Here is a 16,604-nt window from a genome sequence, read left to right as displayed (position 1 = left end):
TTTTTATTTTGTTCAATCTTAAGTTGCATATAATTTTTTTATACACAAGAAAATACTTCATGTACCTCATGTACCTATGTAATAAGACAGGTAGGGAATGTATCCAGTGCAAACAAAAGATTCACACCTGTGCACAGACAGCACCATCAGATGATTGTCATCTCAGTCTCTCTGGCATCACCAAGCATTGTCACATGGGGCCATGCCTAAGGAAGGAGCAGTTGCCAGGTTCTAGGGCTTCAGTTCTTTTTCCTATAAAACACGCTGCTGGGTGAAATGGCAGGGCCAACAGTAGCTCACCCATTTTGACCTTAGTGTGGGAGCTTCTTGAGGGACAGCTGGGGGCAGAAATGCTCTCATGCTCCATGATTGTGGGGTGGCTTTTGGGAAGGGCCACACAGGGCAGAGGGCTGGGCTTCGGAGGGCCACTCCTTAATAAGGGATGTCATTCTGATAGTACTGGATCATGTCATAGGTCCGGCTCCTAGAAGGTCAAAGCAAGAGAGTAAAGGGAGGCTATAAGGAGGCTGCTCAGTCAGGGCACCCCCTCACCCCTGGGGAGTCCTCCCTACCTGCTAAACCCTTCTTCCTGCTCAACCCAGCAACTTGGAATGTGTGAATATGCTGGCAGCAGACTCTAAAACAGGCTCAGGTGTACAGATGCCACCACCTCAGCCCCATGGCCTGTCATTCCCTGATTTGGGAGGCATAGTCCTCCCTCTTTCTATTCCCAGCCTGCTCCGCACTCTCAGCACATGCTTGTCTTATTTCACCTTAGATCCTCTTTATTCTGTTCCACAAACTGCTTTCATAGAAATGCCATTTGACAATACTTGGGTGCTCCCAACATCCATCTTGAGCTACCTCCCATTTCTCTGCCGTGTTCTTCAGGCCTCTTTCTTTTTGCCTGTTAGGGCACCAGACCCTGTGGGCTTTCTGGGTGGGTTCTCTACATCTTCCTCTCAGGCTCAACCAGCAGTTTCCTGATTAGATGGCTATACCCTGGTTCTCTGCCTGCTTTGGTATAGAGTGACTCACCATGCAACTAGGCACCCCAGCCTCCTGTCATCCCCATCTTTAAGAGACCCCCCTCTGTGGATTAGCAATCACCTAATTGCTCAAACCACCTTCTCTCTGTTCAGAGTGGACACTTCAAAGTCACCTCTGACTCTCACCCCTCAGCCTGGGCTCTGCCTTTAGCACCTACACCCAACCTCCCATCATGGCTCTCACATCAATATGTGACAATTGTCCCCACCCTGCCCCTTCCATCAGTGCTAACACAGCACCTGCACAAGGTGTCCAAACCATCTGGAGCTCCCTTCCTGCTCCTCTTGGCCCTGTGTGCCTGAAGTTCAACAACCCTATAAGTCCTGCCTTCAACCTCTGCCAGGTGTTCTCCTCAGCATTCCCAAGCCTCCCTGAATCAGCACCCATTACTCCTTGAGAGTTCCCATTACAATCAAGTAATCACAGGTCTCCCCACAAGAGACCTGTGGGAATACAGGCTCATTGTCACCTGATCTAGGCCTGGCCCTGGCCCCCCTGTGACCATGGGCAGGTAGTGACTTGCCTGTTACTGAGGAAGCAGCTCTGGATGACTTTCATGATGAAATTTGCAGCCTCTCGCTCAGTCATGTTGGGGCTAAATCTATGCCTGGGAGAAAGACCAAAGGGTGTTGCTGTTGGCTGCTATAGCTCCCTTCCTAACCCTGCCTCCAGTGTGAAGTGGTTCTGCCTGTGGAATGAATTGTGTCATCTGTGCAAATCTGTTTAGTTGAAGGCCATGCCCTGGATATGTACCCTCTAGAATCCATGTTCCAGAATCTGGGAATAGTGCTGAGGGTATATGTGGCCTAGTATGGGCTTGTCCCTGTCCCTTCAGCTTCTAGGCCTAAGTGGTCCCATGGATGGGGAGGACTAAGCATGGGGCAGCTAAGCTGCTACAGTCCCAGGGCTTAGGGTCAGGTCAGCAACATCGAGAAACTAAAGGATGCCTGCATGTGACCTCATGTGGCCAGCAGAAGCTGGGTTGTTCTGCAAATATGATCTGATGACAGTTTCACCCAGGAACCCTGTCTGCTCTGGAGTTGCAAGGAAATGATAATCACAATTACAATCACATAACAGGATCCCGTGGGTAGAGCCTATGCCAATGGACAACTGTCCCCCAGATGGTCTGTGTGTCTGTTAAGGAACCTACTTCAAGAGCTTGATTGTCTGGCCACGGAAACAGGGCAGACCCGTGTCCAACATGAGAGTGACAAGAGAGACAACTGCGTCCATATAAGGCCTGTGGAGAGATGGGGATTGTAGGGTAGACAAAAGTCAGCCTGAGCAGGTGGCCCTGCCTATAGTCCTGTGGCATGGCTGTCCCCAACAGGTCCCTCTGGATTCCCACTGCACCTTTCCTTCTATGGCAGCCCCTTCACATGCAACTTGCTGCTCCCCAGCTGGCACATCCCTGGACTGGGTTGTTCACACACACCCTAGGATGGTTGAGTGGTCCCACCCTGTCCAGACCATGTGAGGCCTCTAGCCATGGTTTCAAAGATAATCTGATCCTCCCTTGTCCTGCAGGGCAGGAGGTACTGAGGGGTTAGAGTCTAGATGTTATCACACATGTTATGTGGACTTGGCCAAGCGACATACCATGTGAAACCAGACAATACCAGTCTCCAGCATGCAGTTTGTGGGATGGTAGGTGCTCAGGCAATTGTTAAAGGGTAGGTAAGATGCCCTAAGGGGGAAGCCTAAGACTGAGGGGCATTGGCAGGATGTGACTGGAGGTTCAGAGTGAGGAGAGATTGCTAGCAGAGGTGAACAGAGTGGTGACCAGAAGGTAAGGCCTGGGTACCAGGTGCTGCTGGCACCTCTCTCCTCTCCACCTTTGAGGGGCTGTCTATTCTGATGCCCCAGGTCTTACCGCACAGCCAGGTAGCCACGGACACACATCTCCATGAACCATTTGAAGGGAGTAGCCTCCATCTTGCCTCCCATGATCATCACCATCTCATCTGTCAGCTTGATGTCTGGTTCCCAGCCAAGGTTGCCTCCCGGTGAGCTTTCAAACATGAAGCCAAAGTCTGCAAGACCCCAAAGCCACCTGTAACTGGGGCAGATGTGAGGGCAGGTGGGGATGGGGGCAATCTTTTTTTTTTTTTTTAAATAAGCAAGTCATTTAAAAAAATTATAGTTGTAGATGGATGGCATGCCTTTATTTGTTTCATTTTTATGTGGTGTTAAGGATCAAATCAGTGCCTCACACATGCTAGGCAAGTGCTCTGCCGCTGAGCTACAGCCCCAGCCCTGGCAGTCTGTTTTAAGGAGCAGAAATGGACTCAGAAATACCACAACCCACAATCAGGCCATGGGCCAGGTTTTCTTGGGGACAGCCAGGGAGGTATAGGCAGAGGAAGAAGAGAGAGGGAAGAAAGTGAAGGTGGGAGCAGGCTGGAGTAAAGTGAGGCCTGTACTAAGCTTGAACAAGCCTGGTTCCTGACCTGGAGCTCCTGGCTACTTCCCTAGGGTGGCAACTTCCTGGGGCCCAGTTGGGTACCCTCTACAGTATGATGGCTTGGTGGCCAACAGCCTGGATCTCAGAGCTTGACATGTATGCCCCCCGCCCCACCAGCCCTCCCTGATGGGTGGCTCTGGGCATGCTTGCTCTTCTCTGTGGGTGCCCCCTTCCTTCCCTGAAGTCTGAAGGGTGAAAGGAGTGGAGATTATAATTGTGGCCCGGCTGACCAATGTGGATGATGTGGCCCTTCTTGTCCAGCATGATGTTGCCATTGTGTCTGTCCTTGATCTGCAGCAGGAACAATAGGAGGCTGTAGGCGGCCATGCTTCGGATAAAGTTGTAGCGTGCCTGTGTAGAAAGGGCTACAATGGCTCTGGGACCTGTGGGAGCTCTCCCTGATTCTGTACCCAGGACCCAAGCCTGGCTCTCTGGCTCCACCTTGGCAGACCTCAGCAGTAGAAGTGAGCATGGCTGGGTCTGATGTGCAGGACCTCCCACACTCAGAGGTTCATTTTCTGCTGGGGAATTCAGCTCTAGGCTCCTATGATGATGGCCAAGGGAGGTTACAGGTATCCCTAATGAAGGAGGACTCTGAAGATCAGGGGAAGGAAGCAAGCAGGTGCTGATTAACAGGAGAGTGGTGGAGGTGGGATGGGTATAAACAAGCCCTCTGGGGCTGAGGCCCTGCTGGTTACCTGTTGGAAGGCCAGGGTAGACTCATCCCCATACTGGCGTGTGAAGTAGTCATACATGCCAAAGTCTGTCTGGCGTCCTAGCTGGTCTCGAGAAGTGCAGTCAGGGATGCACTCTATCACCCCGCACTAGAAAAGAAAGAAGGAAGGATGGATCTTAAGGCCTGCTAAGTGGAAGGCACTGACAGGTTTTTTGTGGGGCTCCTGTTCAGGTAACTTACCCCAGGGGCAGTAGCCACTACCCGATAGGGAAAAACAAAGAGGTCGAGGCCGACCAGCTGGAAGATGTTCTTGAAAAGGTCAATGATCTGCAGGGCCAACATGTCCTAGGAACCAAGGAGGTATGGGATGCAGTTGGCTGGCCTCTCCTTGGTCCCTGGCCCACTCAGTTCCTAGTGGTCCTTGAGGTTCACATAGGGCAGAAGCCGAGAAGCCAGTAATAGAAGAAGGGAGGCCATAGCTGAGCAGGGCCTTGACTCACTACGTACTCAGGCATGGGTTAGGCATAAGGCCATGAGGCCTGGAGGATACAAATGGGGGGGGCCCTGCTGGCCTCAGGGCATTTCCCTCTGGGTGGGCACTGGAGGTAGAGCAGTTAGGGCAAGAAGGAGAGATCACTGGGTTTGGCACAGCCCTAATTTACTACATGGTACCTGAACCAAATGAGGGGAAGCAAAGATTCACATCTCTGTATGTAAAGCTTGCCTCTTTAGTGTGCCTACAACCTGGGGGAAAAGAGGCATGGCCCTGCTAAGTCAACTCTGTCACCTGCCGGCAGTCATCCCCCACTTTGAAGATGGCTGCCTGCCAGCAGATCTTCTGATCATCAGCATCCTGACTGCCCGAGTCATCCTCAGAGTCTGAGTGGCATCGAAGACCTGTGAGTGAGGCAGAGAGGCCAAGGGTAGTGAGAAGCCCTGTTAGGCTTCAGGGCAAAGTCCTGCTCACGAGCCTGGAGAGAACCCCAGGAATCTTGGGGATCAATTCTGCAAAGCCCAATGGGGCCAAACAGGGATCCTAGAGGGCCTCCAAAATGTCATGAGTCAGTGGGTGGAATTACTGGGTCAGGAGTCTTTTCCTAAGAATATTCAGGCTTAAATGACACTGAAAACAGGAACCCCATTTTTATACACAGAGAGGTCTCAGGTATGCCCAGGATCAGTGTTGGGCACTGTGAGTCCGTGGGACAGGAGGAACATGTCTGCACACTGGGGTTCCCAGGGGCCTTAGGAACCAGAGTGTAGGAAAGGCCATGGAAGGTGTGCCCCCACAATGGCCAGCGGCCTCTCTGCAGCTGGCCACATCCCCTCTACTGGGTTGAAATGTGTTACTCCAAAATTCTTGCTTACCCAAAACCTCAGAATGTGACTTATTTGGAAACAGGGTCTTTTCAGGTATAATCAAGTCAAGATGAGGTCATATTGGATGGGGGGTGGTGTTCAAATCTAATGACTAGCATCCTTATAAGAGGGAAATCTGGCCATGTGAAGTCAGAGGTGAAGGTTTGGGTGATGCTGCTATAAGCCAGGGAATATCAAGGATTGCTGGAGACCACCAGAAGCTTGGCGAAGCAAGAAGAATCTTGTTTTAGAGCCTTCAGAGAGAGCATGGCTCTGCCAACACCTGGATGTAAGATTTATGACCCCAGTCTGTAAGGCTGCCAGAGGACACTAAGTCACAAATGCCCCAGGCCACTCAGTCCTAAAGGGGCCTTCTGATTATGCAGCTGACTTGGGGCGAATTTCCAAGGTGGGCATGTCTGTCATATATACAAGTTCCATGCCATCTCCAAGGGAGAGGTAAGATTGAGAGGTAGCAGCCATCATCTTTTATGGGGAGCTGGTAATAAACTAAACAGGCCAAAAGAAACTGGCACTAGCAAGGAAAAGCATTTAGATCCCAAATTAAAGCAGAATTATTTACTGACCTTCTTTTTCAAGTTCACTTACTCCACATCGTTTCACCTTAAATTTAGCCAGATATGGGGCTTTTGCAGCACTACCAAAAAAAAAAAAGAACATGGCACATGTGATACAGCAAACTACTAAGTAAGGCCACTGCAGAAGGGGGCAAGGGAGGCACTCACCTCTGCATGGGAGTCCCAGACTTGTAGTCAATGTCCAGCACAATGGCCTCAGGATTGCTGGGCAGGTAGCAGCCTGTGCAGGGACAGAAGGGAGGCATTGGGAGCTCACGTATGATCATGGTGGAGGCAACAAACAGTTCCCAACACACACTTTACATGAAAGTCCACCCTGCAGTCAGCCCACCTTGCAGAGGACTGCTTCTCATCCATGGTTACCAGCAACTTCTTATACTTTGGCTGTTATAGATCTGTCCTCCCTGACTCTGACCTTCACAGATCTTTCCAGACAGCTAACAAATGAGCCACCACCTCCCAGGAGATGCTTATCAAAGAGGATGTGCTGAGCCTCAGCTTCACAGAAGCTATCTGCCACCAACCCTGGTGGAATTTTGCTCTCCAGGTGGGAATTTTCCACCCTGCCTCTGCTAGTCTCAGCATCTCTCAACACACTTCCATTCTTGTGCTTGTTCCATAGTTAAGGGCTTCTCTTCCTCTGTAAATGTATCCAGAAGAAGGATAAGAGGAAACCCCATTGTTGGAGCATTCAATGCCCAAGGGCCCAAGCATATGTGTGTGTGGCTGGCCATTGTCTTTATGGGTGCCCTGTACTACCTGGAGAGAGCAGAAGTTCCCCTCTATTTCACAGGCCTACAGAGGATGCCTGCTTACCAGGCTGCACCTTCACTTCAGACAGAGCTGACAGACAAGCCTTCTTTCTCTCATCGCCTTTAGGGTAGGGCCTGAAAAACAAAACAGAAATGCTTTGTTGTTTCCTGCAGGAACTGGCCAGGGCCATCCCATTTGTATTCCCTTTTCTATTTCTCTCTTCCCAGTTCCAGCTATTCCTGCCCAAGTCCCAACAGGCCAATAGTCAGCCCAATAGTCAGGAGACTATTTGCAGCAGTGCCTGTGCAGTATTTCTCATGGAGAAGCCTAGATGGTCACGGGACCAAGGTGGGGCTGTTTTCTAGTTGTCTCTGCCTCTTGCCTTGTGTGTGGGGTGTGTGTATTGCTGTTTGAAGCACTGGGAAAGACAGGTGGCTATGGGAGCTGGATTCAAATGCTGTCTCTGTAATTTACTTCCTGCATGACTGGCAGGTCCTTTAGACTTCCTGCCTTAGGATAAGGGTGGAAGGTGATAATTGGAGACCTGCACCTATTTACATGATACCACCCAGGAAATGTTATCTCCCTCCTATAGTTTGGATCTGAAATGTCTCCCAAAGGCACATGTATTAAAGGCTTAATCCTGAGCTTAGTGCTACTGGAAAGTGGTAGAGACTTTTAAAAGGTAAGACCTAGTGAGAGCTTTTAGGTCACTGGAGGTTTGCTCCTAAAGAGATTGTGCAATGCTGGTCTCTTTCTGATTCTTTGCTGCCATAGGTGAGTAGCTTCCTTTGCTATATGTTCCTGTTGCCAGAGGCCCAAAAGAAATAGGACTAACTGATCATGGACTGAACCCTCTGACACTGTGAGCCAAAATAAGCCTTTCCTCTTTTCGGTGCTGGGGATCAGATCCAGGGCCTTGTGCATGGTAAGCATGTACACTGAGCTACATCCCTAATCTCTTTCCTCTTTTTTTTTCTTTCTTAATTTTTTTTGTAGATGTAGATGAACAGAAAGCCTTTATTTTATTTGTTTATTTTTATGTGATACTAAGGATTGAACCCAGTTCCTCACACATATGAGGCAAGTACTCTGCCATTGAGCTACAGCCCCAGCCCCAATGCCTTCCCTCTTTTTAAATTGATTATTTCAGGTATTTTGTTATAGTGAGGCAAATCTGAGTAACATATTCCTCCAACTCTTTATCTTTGCGGGCTAGAAGCTGCCAGAATTGCTGCCCAGGAAAGAGCTACTGGAGACATGGTCAGGCCTTGGAATGACCAAAGTAGAAGCAGCTGTGTGATGGAGATAGCCCAGGGGGAAATAAGGCCGGGAAGAACTGTGCCTAATCCTCCCTCCCTTTCCTGGGTCATCCTGGGCATGTACCCAATGTCCTCAACTCCAGGGCTCCATCCGATGCAAATGAGAAATGACACTGAGAGCCAAGCATGGAGTCAGATCCATGTGAATTGAGGGCCCAGGCCAACAATGATAGAAGCTGTGAAGCATGTGTAATTTCCCTGATACCACTAGGATCCTTCAGAGCTTGGAGAAGGCAGAGTGACTTAACTGTGGGACAACACAGGGACTGAAACTAAGATGTGTCCTGAAATGATGTGGCAGTGCAAGTTACGTTGAATCACCAGAGCAGAGCTCCCTCACTCTGGCTGTATACCAGAATCAGCAGCAGCCCCACCACAGGAACTCTCATTTACCTGGTTGGGATGGGAACTTGGGACCAGGCACTGATGTTTTTAAAGCTCCCTAGGCAATTTCAAGGAGTGACAGGGATTGGAATGAGACATCCCAGAAAAGGATTCTGAAGTGCTGCCACTTACTTGATGATGGCTGATACATTGGTGATCTTGTTAAAGAAGTCAAATTCCCGCTGGTAGAAATCCTTGGCTGGGCCTGACAGGGAGCCTGTAATCTCTTCTACTAACTGCTCCAAAAGGTCACCAATGTCAGCTGACAAAGAAACAAAAAAGTTGAGCTCTTGTGGCTGCAATAGACTCCTTCAGTAAAATCCATGGACGTCTGCCACTCAGGCCAAGGGTATCTCAGCACCCTAACGGAAGTATGTGTAGTGTGCTCTGTGGACGTGGTATGCAGGCCATTATTGCCCCCTTTACTGCTGACATTAGCTATGCTAATGGGAAAAGCTTCTGGCACCAGAGTGGAGCTGAAGACAGGGCCACATGCATGGATTCCTCACTGCTACATACTCACAGTAAAGAAAAAGCCAGTGTCACTTGAGAATGTCCCCCGTGAAGTAATACAAATTAATTTTATTAAACCAAGTACATGACTTTTCAATATTCTGTGTGATGAAAATAGGATGCCCAAGCAGTGACTTTGCTGTATTTAAAGCCTGCACTGTCCTGACCTGAGAACAGAGCATTTGTCTGACTTTCAAGCTGAACTCACCTCTTTTTTCATGAAACTTTTTTTTTTTTTTTTTTTTGGTGGTGCTGGGTATTGAACACTGGTACACTCTACCACTGAGCTACACTCCCTTTTTTGGGGGGGTGGTAGGGTACCAGGGATTGAACTCAGGGGCACTTAACTGCTGAGCCACATCCCCAGCCCTATTTTGTATTTTATTTATTTTAAAAAAATATTTGTTTATTTATACATGGGCACAATATCTTTATTTTGTTTGTTTATTTTTATGTGGTGCTGAGGATCAAACCCAGGGTCTTACATGTGCGAGGCGAGCGCTCTACCACTAAGCCACAACCCCAGCCCCTATTTTGTATTTTATTTAAAGACAGGGTCTGAGTTGCTTAGCACCTCACTATTGTTGAGGCTGGCTTTGAACTTGCAATCCTCCTGTCTCAGCCTCCAGAGCTGCTGGGATTACAGATGTGTGCCATTGCACCTAGCAGCTATACCCCCTTTTTAAAAATTTGAGACAACATCTCTCCAAATTGCCAAGGTTGAGTTCAAACCTATGATACTCCTGCTTCAACCTCCAGAGTGCTAGGATTACCTTGCCCAGTAGGACTTCATTTATTACTTCAAAGAATGATAGGTAAAATATAGCTATTCAGACTTAAATCTATGGCAGAAGTTTTCTTGAAAATGAACAGAAAATCTGCCACTTAAAGGAGAACTAAGAATTGTGGGTGTGGTGGCACAAACCCGTAATCCCAGTGATTTGGGATTACAGGCTTGGGATTATGAGGCCAGAGGATTGCAAATTTGAGGCCAGCCTCAGAAATTTAGATCCTGTCAAAAAAGGAGAACTAAAAATTTTTTTTTTTGGGAAAAATAACTTATATCTGCTCCTGTGAGTTCAACAGCTTCCTAACTTAAATATCTTTCTGACAAGACTAGGTGGGATATTAAATGATTTTTCAATATAGCCATGTGTCACTTAACAATGGAACATGAAATGAGAAATGCATTATTAGGCAATTTTGGTAACTGTGAACATCATACAGTGTACTTACACAAACCTAGATGATTTAGCCTTTTTAAATTTTTTAAATTCCTCAGGCTCCCCGCCCCTCTCCCAGCACCTAGTACTGGGGATTGAACTAGGGCTTTGCATATTAGCTTGGCAAGCACCCTATTATTAAGCTATACTTAATGCCATACTTAATACTAAGCCCTCTCAGTTTTAATTTCTAATTCTGTTTAATATTGATAGCTAATGCCCACATAAACCAAAGCTCTTTGAGGTTTCAACAGTTTTTAAAAGAGTATGAAGAGGGGCTGGGGATGTGGCTCAAGCGGTAGTGCGCTCGCCCGGCATGTGTGCGGCCCGGGTTCGATCCTCAGCACCATATACAAACAAAGATGTTGTGCCCGCCGATAACTAAAAAATAAATATTAAAATTCTCTCTCTCTACCTCTATCTTTAAAAAAAAAAAAAAAGAATATGAAGAGCCTAGAGGCTACTTGGAGAATTGCTGCCCTTACACAGAATCATAGGTTGTGTCAGACACAGGCAGAGTCTGTGTTGAGCTCTGATCAGACAAACAGCTGTCTAACCTGGGGCTCTCACCCCTGAGAGCTGCTTGGTGGTTCTTGGAGGGGACATACAGCAAAGGTTTTTTGAAGGCTGCTCTGCCTGTAATGTTAATAGTGAGAAGTGTATCACTAAAAAAAAAAAAAAAAGATCTACTTATTGGAGCAGCTGCTGAAAGCATTAGAGATGGGGAAAGAGGCCTGAAGAAAGAGAACAAAATACTCACGGTCCTTCTGGTGCCCCTCTTCGTCCAGGTAGATGTTAGTTTTCATGTTCCAGATAAACTGGTGTGCCAGAAGCTGGGATTTGGATGCTGCCCACAGAATATACTCACGCACATAGCCCATCTGTAGTAAAGCAAAATCACTGTCAGCCCAGGCCTTGGGTCCACTCACTTTCTGCCAGAAGTGACGTTCGTTCTTTTTCTTTTTTTTGTAGTGATGTGCTGGGAATTGAACATATGCTAGGCAAGTGCTTTATCACAGAGCTACATCCAAAGCCCAGGAAAAGATTTTCTAACCCAGTCAAAGAGTTAACTCCCAATGCTTGGCTGCACAGCTACCAACTGTGTGGGTGAGCTCTCCAGGATCAATGGCAAAACTAGCCCAGGGGGACAGGCCAAGTTTCAGCTGGCTGGTAGCTGGTGAGTTGGGACCCAAGTGGGAGAGGTCTTCAATATAGGCCTGAATCAGCATTTGTCTCCTGTTTCTACATGTTGAATTTAAAAACCATGATTCTCAAAACTAGTTTCTGGGGCTGGGGATATAGCTCAGTGGTAAAGAGAGCTTGCCTAGCATGTGCAAAGCCCTGAGATCGATCCCCAGTACTGCAAGCAAGTAAACGAACAAAGCCCTCCAAAAGCAATTTTTGCTTTTGTTAAGTGTGAGAAATGAGTAGACTAGGTACCAAAAGCTCATTTGTAAGCAGGCTGTTTAGAACAAATGTTCCAAAGTAAAGTGATGAGCAGATTCTAGAAAGCCCTATCTAATGTACACCTATTTTCTGCTAAGTTGACACACAGCCAGTATCCTAAGGACCTATTTCTCTTCCTTTCTGATCATTTCTTACCACTAGACCAGTAGCACCAGGTTTTTTTTTTCCCCACCATACAGAGCTTAAAACCAGGGTCTCATGCATGCTAGGCAAGTGAGTGCTCTACCACTGAGCTACATCTCCAGACTACTCTTTAAATTTTAATTTGAGACAGGATTTCAATAGGTTGCCCAGGTTAGCTTTAAATTTGCAATCCTCCTGCCTCAGTCTCCTGAGTAGTTGCAATTACAGATATGCACCCTTACATTCAGCTTGGTAACTGGTTTTTTTTTTTTTTTGGTACTGGGAATTGAACTCATGTGCACTCAACCACTGAGCCACATCCCCAGCCCTATTTTGTATTTATTTAGAAACAGGGTTTCCCTGAGTTGCCCAGAACCTTGCTATTTTTAGGGCTGGCTTTGAACTCACTATACTCCTGACTCAACCTCCCGAGTTGCTGGGATTACAGGTGTGCACGACTGTGCACCCGGCAGGTAACTCTAGTTTTAATGACCATGTCCTGGGCTTAAGAAAGGCAGACTGGCCACTCAGAGAAGACTCCCAGAAGAGGTCTCACCTTTAGCAATCTGAGGCCAACCCTATGGTAAAGTATTCCTAAAATGGATATTCCCAATTTGGATTGTGGGTGGCTGGGCTTAGCACAGGAAATGCTTTAATAATTCATGGCTATGGGTATTTCCCAATTCTGTTTCTTAAAAAATATTTTGTTTTTAGTTGTAGTTGGACAGCAAATGAATCTAAAGGTAAACAGTGAATAATCTATAGCTTTTCAATGTTTTCTTTATAATAATGTAAACACTGAGAGTTCCAAAGTAAAAATTACTAAACATGGTACATATCTACCACTTCATCTTGTTTTCTCTCTCCCTGGAAACATTAAAAAAAATACATATATTGAGTTGTACACAGACACAATACCTTTATTTTATTTATTTTTATGTGGTGCTGAGGATCAAACCTAATGCCTCACACGTGGGAGGCAAGCATTCCACCACTGAGCTGCAACCCCAGCCCATCTCTCTGGAAATTTTTATTAGATTTTGATTTGGTTTGTTCTTGCACCCCCGCTTTTTCTTTTAAACAGAGTCTTACTATGTTGCCATGCTGGGCTTGAACTCCTGGACTCAAGCTATCCATCTACCTCAGCTTCCTGAGTAGCTAGGACTAAAAAAGTCTAAGCAAATATGTATAGATATTTGGTCCTCACAGGCTTAGAACTTTAAAAAAATTCCCTTAAAATGGTAAGCAGGAAAAAAAAATAAAGTTAGCTAAGTCCTGTGTTGTTATAACCACAGACAGAAAATAACTTTCACAAGAGAGCATATATTTTTCCCCCAGTGGAAAATATAAGGACAAAAAGGCAAAAACATCTGAACTAGTTTTCAGGAAGCAAATTGTTAGTAACAACATTGGCATTGCTATTTTGAAGCTACTAAGTATTACATAGTAGGATAAAATTAAAAAGTACTTTGTTAATGTAGTTAACAACCAATATTATTAGCGTTAAAATATTCAAACTTAAAAATGAAATACAATAAAAAACCAAAATACAAAAAACCCCTGTAATCCTACATTTGAATTGGGAACATGTGTACAATCTCATGTTGTACTTTTCTAGGCAGGAAAGTCCTAGAAAGGAGGACCCACTCTATTGTACCGTCTTATTCCCCCCGCCCCCCCAGACCTATGGATGGGACTCAGGGCTTTGTGCAGGCTAGGCAAGTGCTCTATTACTAAGCCTCATCCCGGCGGGGGTGGGGGGTGCTGGGGTTGTGGCTCAGTGGTAAAGTGCTCACCTTGCACATTCGAGGCCCTGGGTTTGATCCTCAGCACGTGGCTTTGAACTTGTGATCCTTCTGCCTCAGACTCCTGAGCAGTTGGGATTACAAGGGTGTGCCATTGCGCCCAGTTTATTTTTTAAATTTTGAGACAGGGTCTTGCTAAGTTTTCCAGCCTGGCTTCAAACTTGTAATTTTCCTGCCTCAGCCCCCTGAGTTGTTGGGATTATAGTCATGTGCCACTACTTCTGGCATAAATAAGAAAGATTTTTAAAAAGCAGCTGATGTAAACTACCAGCAAATAATAGAAACTGCAGCCTACCTACATTTCCTTATGCTAACCTTGGCCTCATTTACAAGCTAAGTGTAGCGCCTAAGTTTCCATGTGCTCAATCCTTTTTCTGGTGGCCACCACTCAGAGTTCATACAGAGATCCTGGGCAGTGGTTCCAGCTCCCTTTCTCCACTGGATTAGGCTGTTCTGTTTGGCCCCCACCAAAGCATAGCACCAAGCAGTAAAGGGAGAACATTGCTGGAGATGGGGGTGGAGGGGATGGGAAAGGGAAATGGCTTTTTGGAGAAAAGGTTCCTTAGGGCTATACCATAAGTTGTGGCACCAGTGCTAAGACCCAATCTACATGGCATAAACATGATATCTCCATGGTATCACTACTTAGTTGGAGTGCTGGAAACTACCTAGTTAGGACAGTGAATCATTCTATAGGATTGTCTTTTAAGAGAGGCTGGCTTCTGTTCTAGATGGAGCATCATATCAGTCTGTGGGATTATGTCCATCCCTGGTACATCCAGCCTCGGGGCTCATAGCCAGGTTGCCTGGTATATAGTGCTTAGTCCAGTGCTCAACGTAGCCAGGGAAACGAGGCTGGACATAAGGTGGGAGAAGATGGAAATACATGCTGCTGCATTCAACATGGGTGTGGTGCACAGATGTAATAAGGCCACATTAAGTACCACTGTGGGGTATGGGTAGTATGGGGTCCAGATTGTGACCACTCTGGTGGGTGTTTTCTGTGCCATACCTTGTGCTATTAATTTTATGCACATGTATACTTTTATGGACTGAATTGTGTCCTTTAGTGCACATGTTAAAGAACCTCAGCATTCATTGTATTCAAAGATGGGATCTTTAGTAATTAAGATAAAATGAGGTCATTAGGGTAGATCCCAACCCAGTATGATTGGTGTCCTACAGGAGGAGATAAAAGACATATACAGAACATGTGAAAACATAGGCAAAAGATGCCTACATGTCATGGAAGAAATAAGCTCTGCTTGATATTGGACTTCTAGTCATCAGATCTGTGTAAAAATATATGTCTGTTGTTTAAGCTACCTGGTTTGTGGTGCTTTGTTATGGCAGTCTGGCATCATCTTATCTAATCCGGCTCACCACTTCCAATGAGGAGACAAGGGAGTGAGGTTCAGGGAGTTCATATGACTGTGTCAAGACCCCCATCCCACAAAAGGGAAGCCAGAACAGGATGCCCACCCTGATGAAGTAGCTGGCAATTGTCCTAGAACCCTGCAGAGCATGACTGGGCCTCAGGGTACAGCAACAGAAACACAGGGAATGCAGTTACAGCTGGGCAGCCCTGCTCCCGAGGGAGTCCCTGCAGAACCTGTGAGAGCTGGGGACAGGCTGGGGAACAGACTGGGTGTGAGGGAAGCAATGTACACAGCATTGGGAGAGGCGAGGACAGCTTGTACCTGCACGGCCTTACCTTGTCATACCTGAGGGCTTGCACGATCTGGGGGATGTAGAACAGGATGGCATCCTAGAGCAGAAATGACCATGATCTCTAAGGTTAGACTAACCAACACAGATGATGTTCCAGGGTCCCACCCAATGCATAATGATAGGTAATGGAATCTGCCCTGCTTCTGCTCTGTTCACAGGATGCTGTGCTCCTTTGAGTGCCACAGCAGGACTGAGAACTAGGAAAAGGCCTCTCTCACTTATAAAAATAGCCTGCCTTGGGGAAATGGCTGAAATTTACAGTAGATTCCATGATGCTGGGGTTACAGTGAGTCAGGCTCTAGAATATTCTTCAGACCTTCCCTCCACATGGCTGTCACGTGGGATCCCTGGTGCATCTGACACTTTGTTTGGTTTAAGAGGCACAGGTGCATTGTTGTGGGGAGTCTGCTCACCTCTGGAATCAAACTCAAACTTTATTTTTTAACTCAAACTCACTAAAAAATAAATATGATTAGAAAACACATCTGGGAAAAAAATAGAAAAAGAAAACACGCCAGAATTAGGACTAAAAATCTATCCTCTACATCTACTTGAACAAAGAAGGGGAATGAAGATGTCTTTTAAGATAGACCCAAATACTTGGGTGCCTTCCAGGTTGATAATGGAACCCTGTCTTCTGTCTTCACTAAATCACTTCAGGAAGCCAGCTCTGGCAGGGCCCTGGGCTTACCGGGGGGAAGGACCGCAGGACTTTCACTCCATACTGTGCTGTGAGAGGGTGTGGTGGATACATGCTGGAGAAGTAGGAGAGGCCTGTAGGTGGATCTGTGGGTGCCCAGCAGAGTACATGGCTGAGTTCTGGTGCATCAGCGTCAATAGTATGCCAGGTGACAAGGAACTGGGGAGAAAATAGGGATGTGGGGTGGTCAGGCAGTCCCTGGGACTCCTCTTGATATATCTAACCCATGGTCCACAACACAAAGATGGCCACAAAATGTGATGATTGTAAACCACTTATAACAATATGGAAAATGATTCTGATATGTTTAATATACTTCAACCTAACTGCACAACTGCAATTAGGTTGAAGTACTTGGCTGTTTTTCCATGATAAACAAAATAAATGCTATATAATAGAAGCGGAAAATACAGGGAATTATTTCATACCACT

General features: G+C 46.6%; 1 protein-coding gene across 2 annotated transcripts in view; it reads right to left on the bottom strand.

Moving 5' to 3' along the window:
* Positions 1-2: 2 nt before the first annotated feature.
* The window catches only part of Pi4ka (phosphatidylinositol 4-kinase alpha), a 128,125-nt gene continuing 111,523 nt past the window's right edge, over positions 3-16,604 (bottom strand). The window contains exons 41-55 of one of the 2 annotated variants that reach the window (XM_046421098.2): positions 16,164-16,331; positions 15,456-15,509; positions 11,107-11,227; positions 8,743-8,872; positions 6,968-7,038; positions 6,299-6,371; positions 6,140-6,210; positions 4,981-5,090; positions 4,434-4,538; positions 4,216-4,341; positions 3,748-3,868; positions 2,927-3,086; positions 2,204-2,293; positions 1,574-1,657; positions 3-484 (exon numbers count right to left, since the gene is read on the bottom strand). In XM_046421098.2, coding sequence (XP_046277054.1) covers positions 433-484; positions 1,574-1,657; positions 2,204-2,293; positions 2,927-3,086; positions 3,748-3,868; positions 4,216-4,341; positions 4,434-4,538; positions 4,981-5,090; positions 6,140-6,210; positions 6,299-6,371; positions 6,968-7,038; positions 8,743-8,872; positions 11,107-11,227; positions 15,456-15,509; positions 16,164-16,331 — 1,536 coding nt within the window. In that variant the 3' untranslated portion in view covers positions 3-432. Of the gene's footprint in view, positions 485-1,573; positions 1,658-2,203; positions 2,294-2,926; positions 3,107-3,747; positions 3,869-4,215; positions 4,342-4,433; positions 4,539-4,980; positions 5,091-6,139; positions 6,211-6,298; positions 6,372-6,967; positions 7,039-8,742; positions 8,873-11,106; positions 11,228-15,455; positions 15,510-16,163; positions 16,332-16,604 lie in introns of those variants that run through there. The other variant, XM_058571762.1, reaches the window with a different exon arrangement.

This window comes from Marmota monax, unplaced genomic scaffold (genome assembly GCF_021218885.2).
Source record: "Marmota monax isolate L192 unplaced genomic scaffold, Marmota_monax_Labrador192_F-V1.1 WCK01_AAM20220418_F8-fsc00157, whole genome shotgun sequence".
NCBI classification, from domain to species: domain Eukaryota; kingdom Metazoa; phylum Chordata; class Mammalia; order Rodentia; family Sciuridae; genus Marmota; species Marmota monax.
Note: the sequence above shows the minus strand (reverse complement) of the source record. Positions and strands in the feature narration are given on the sequence as shown.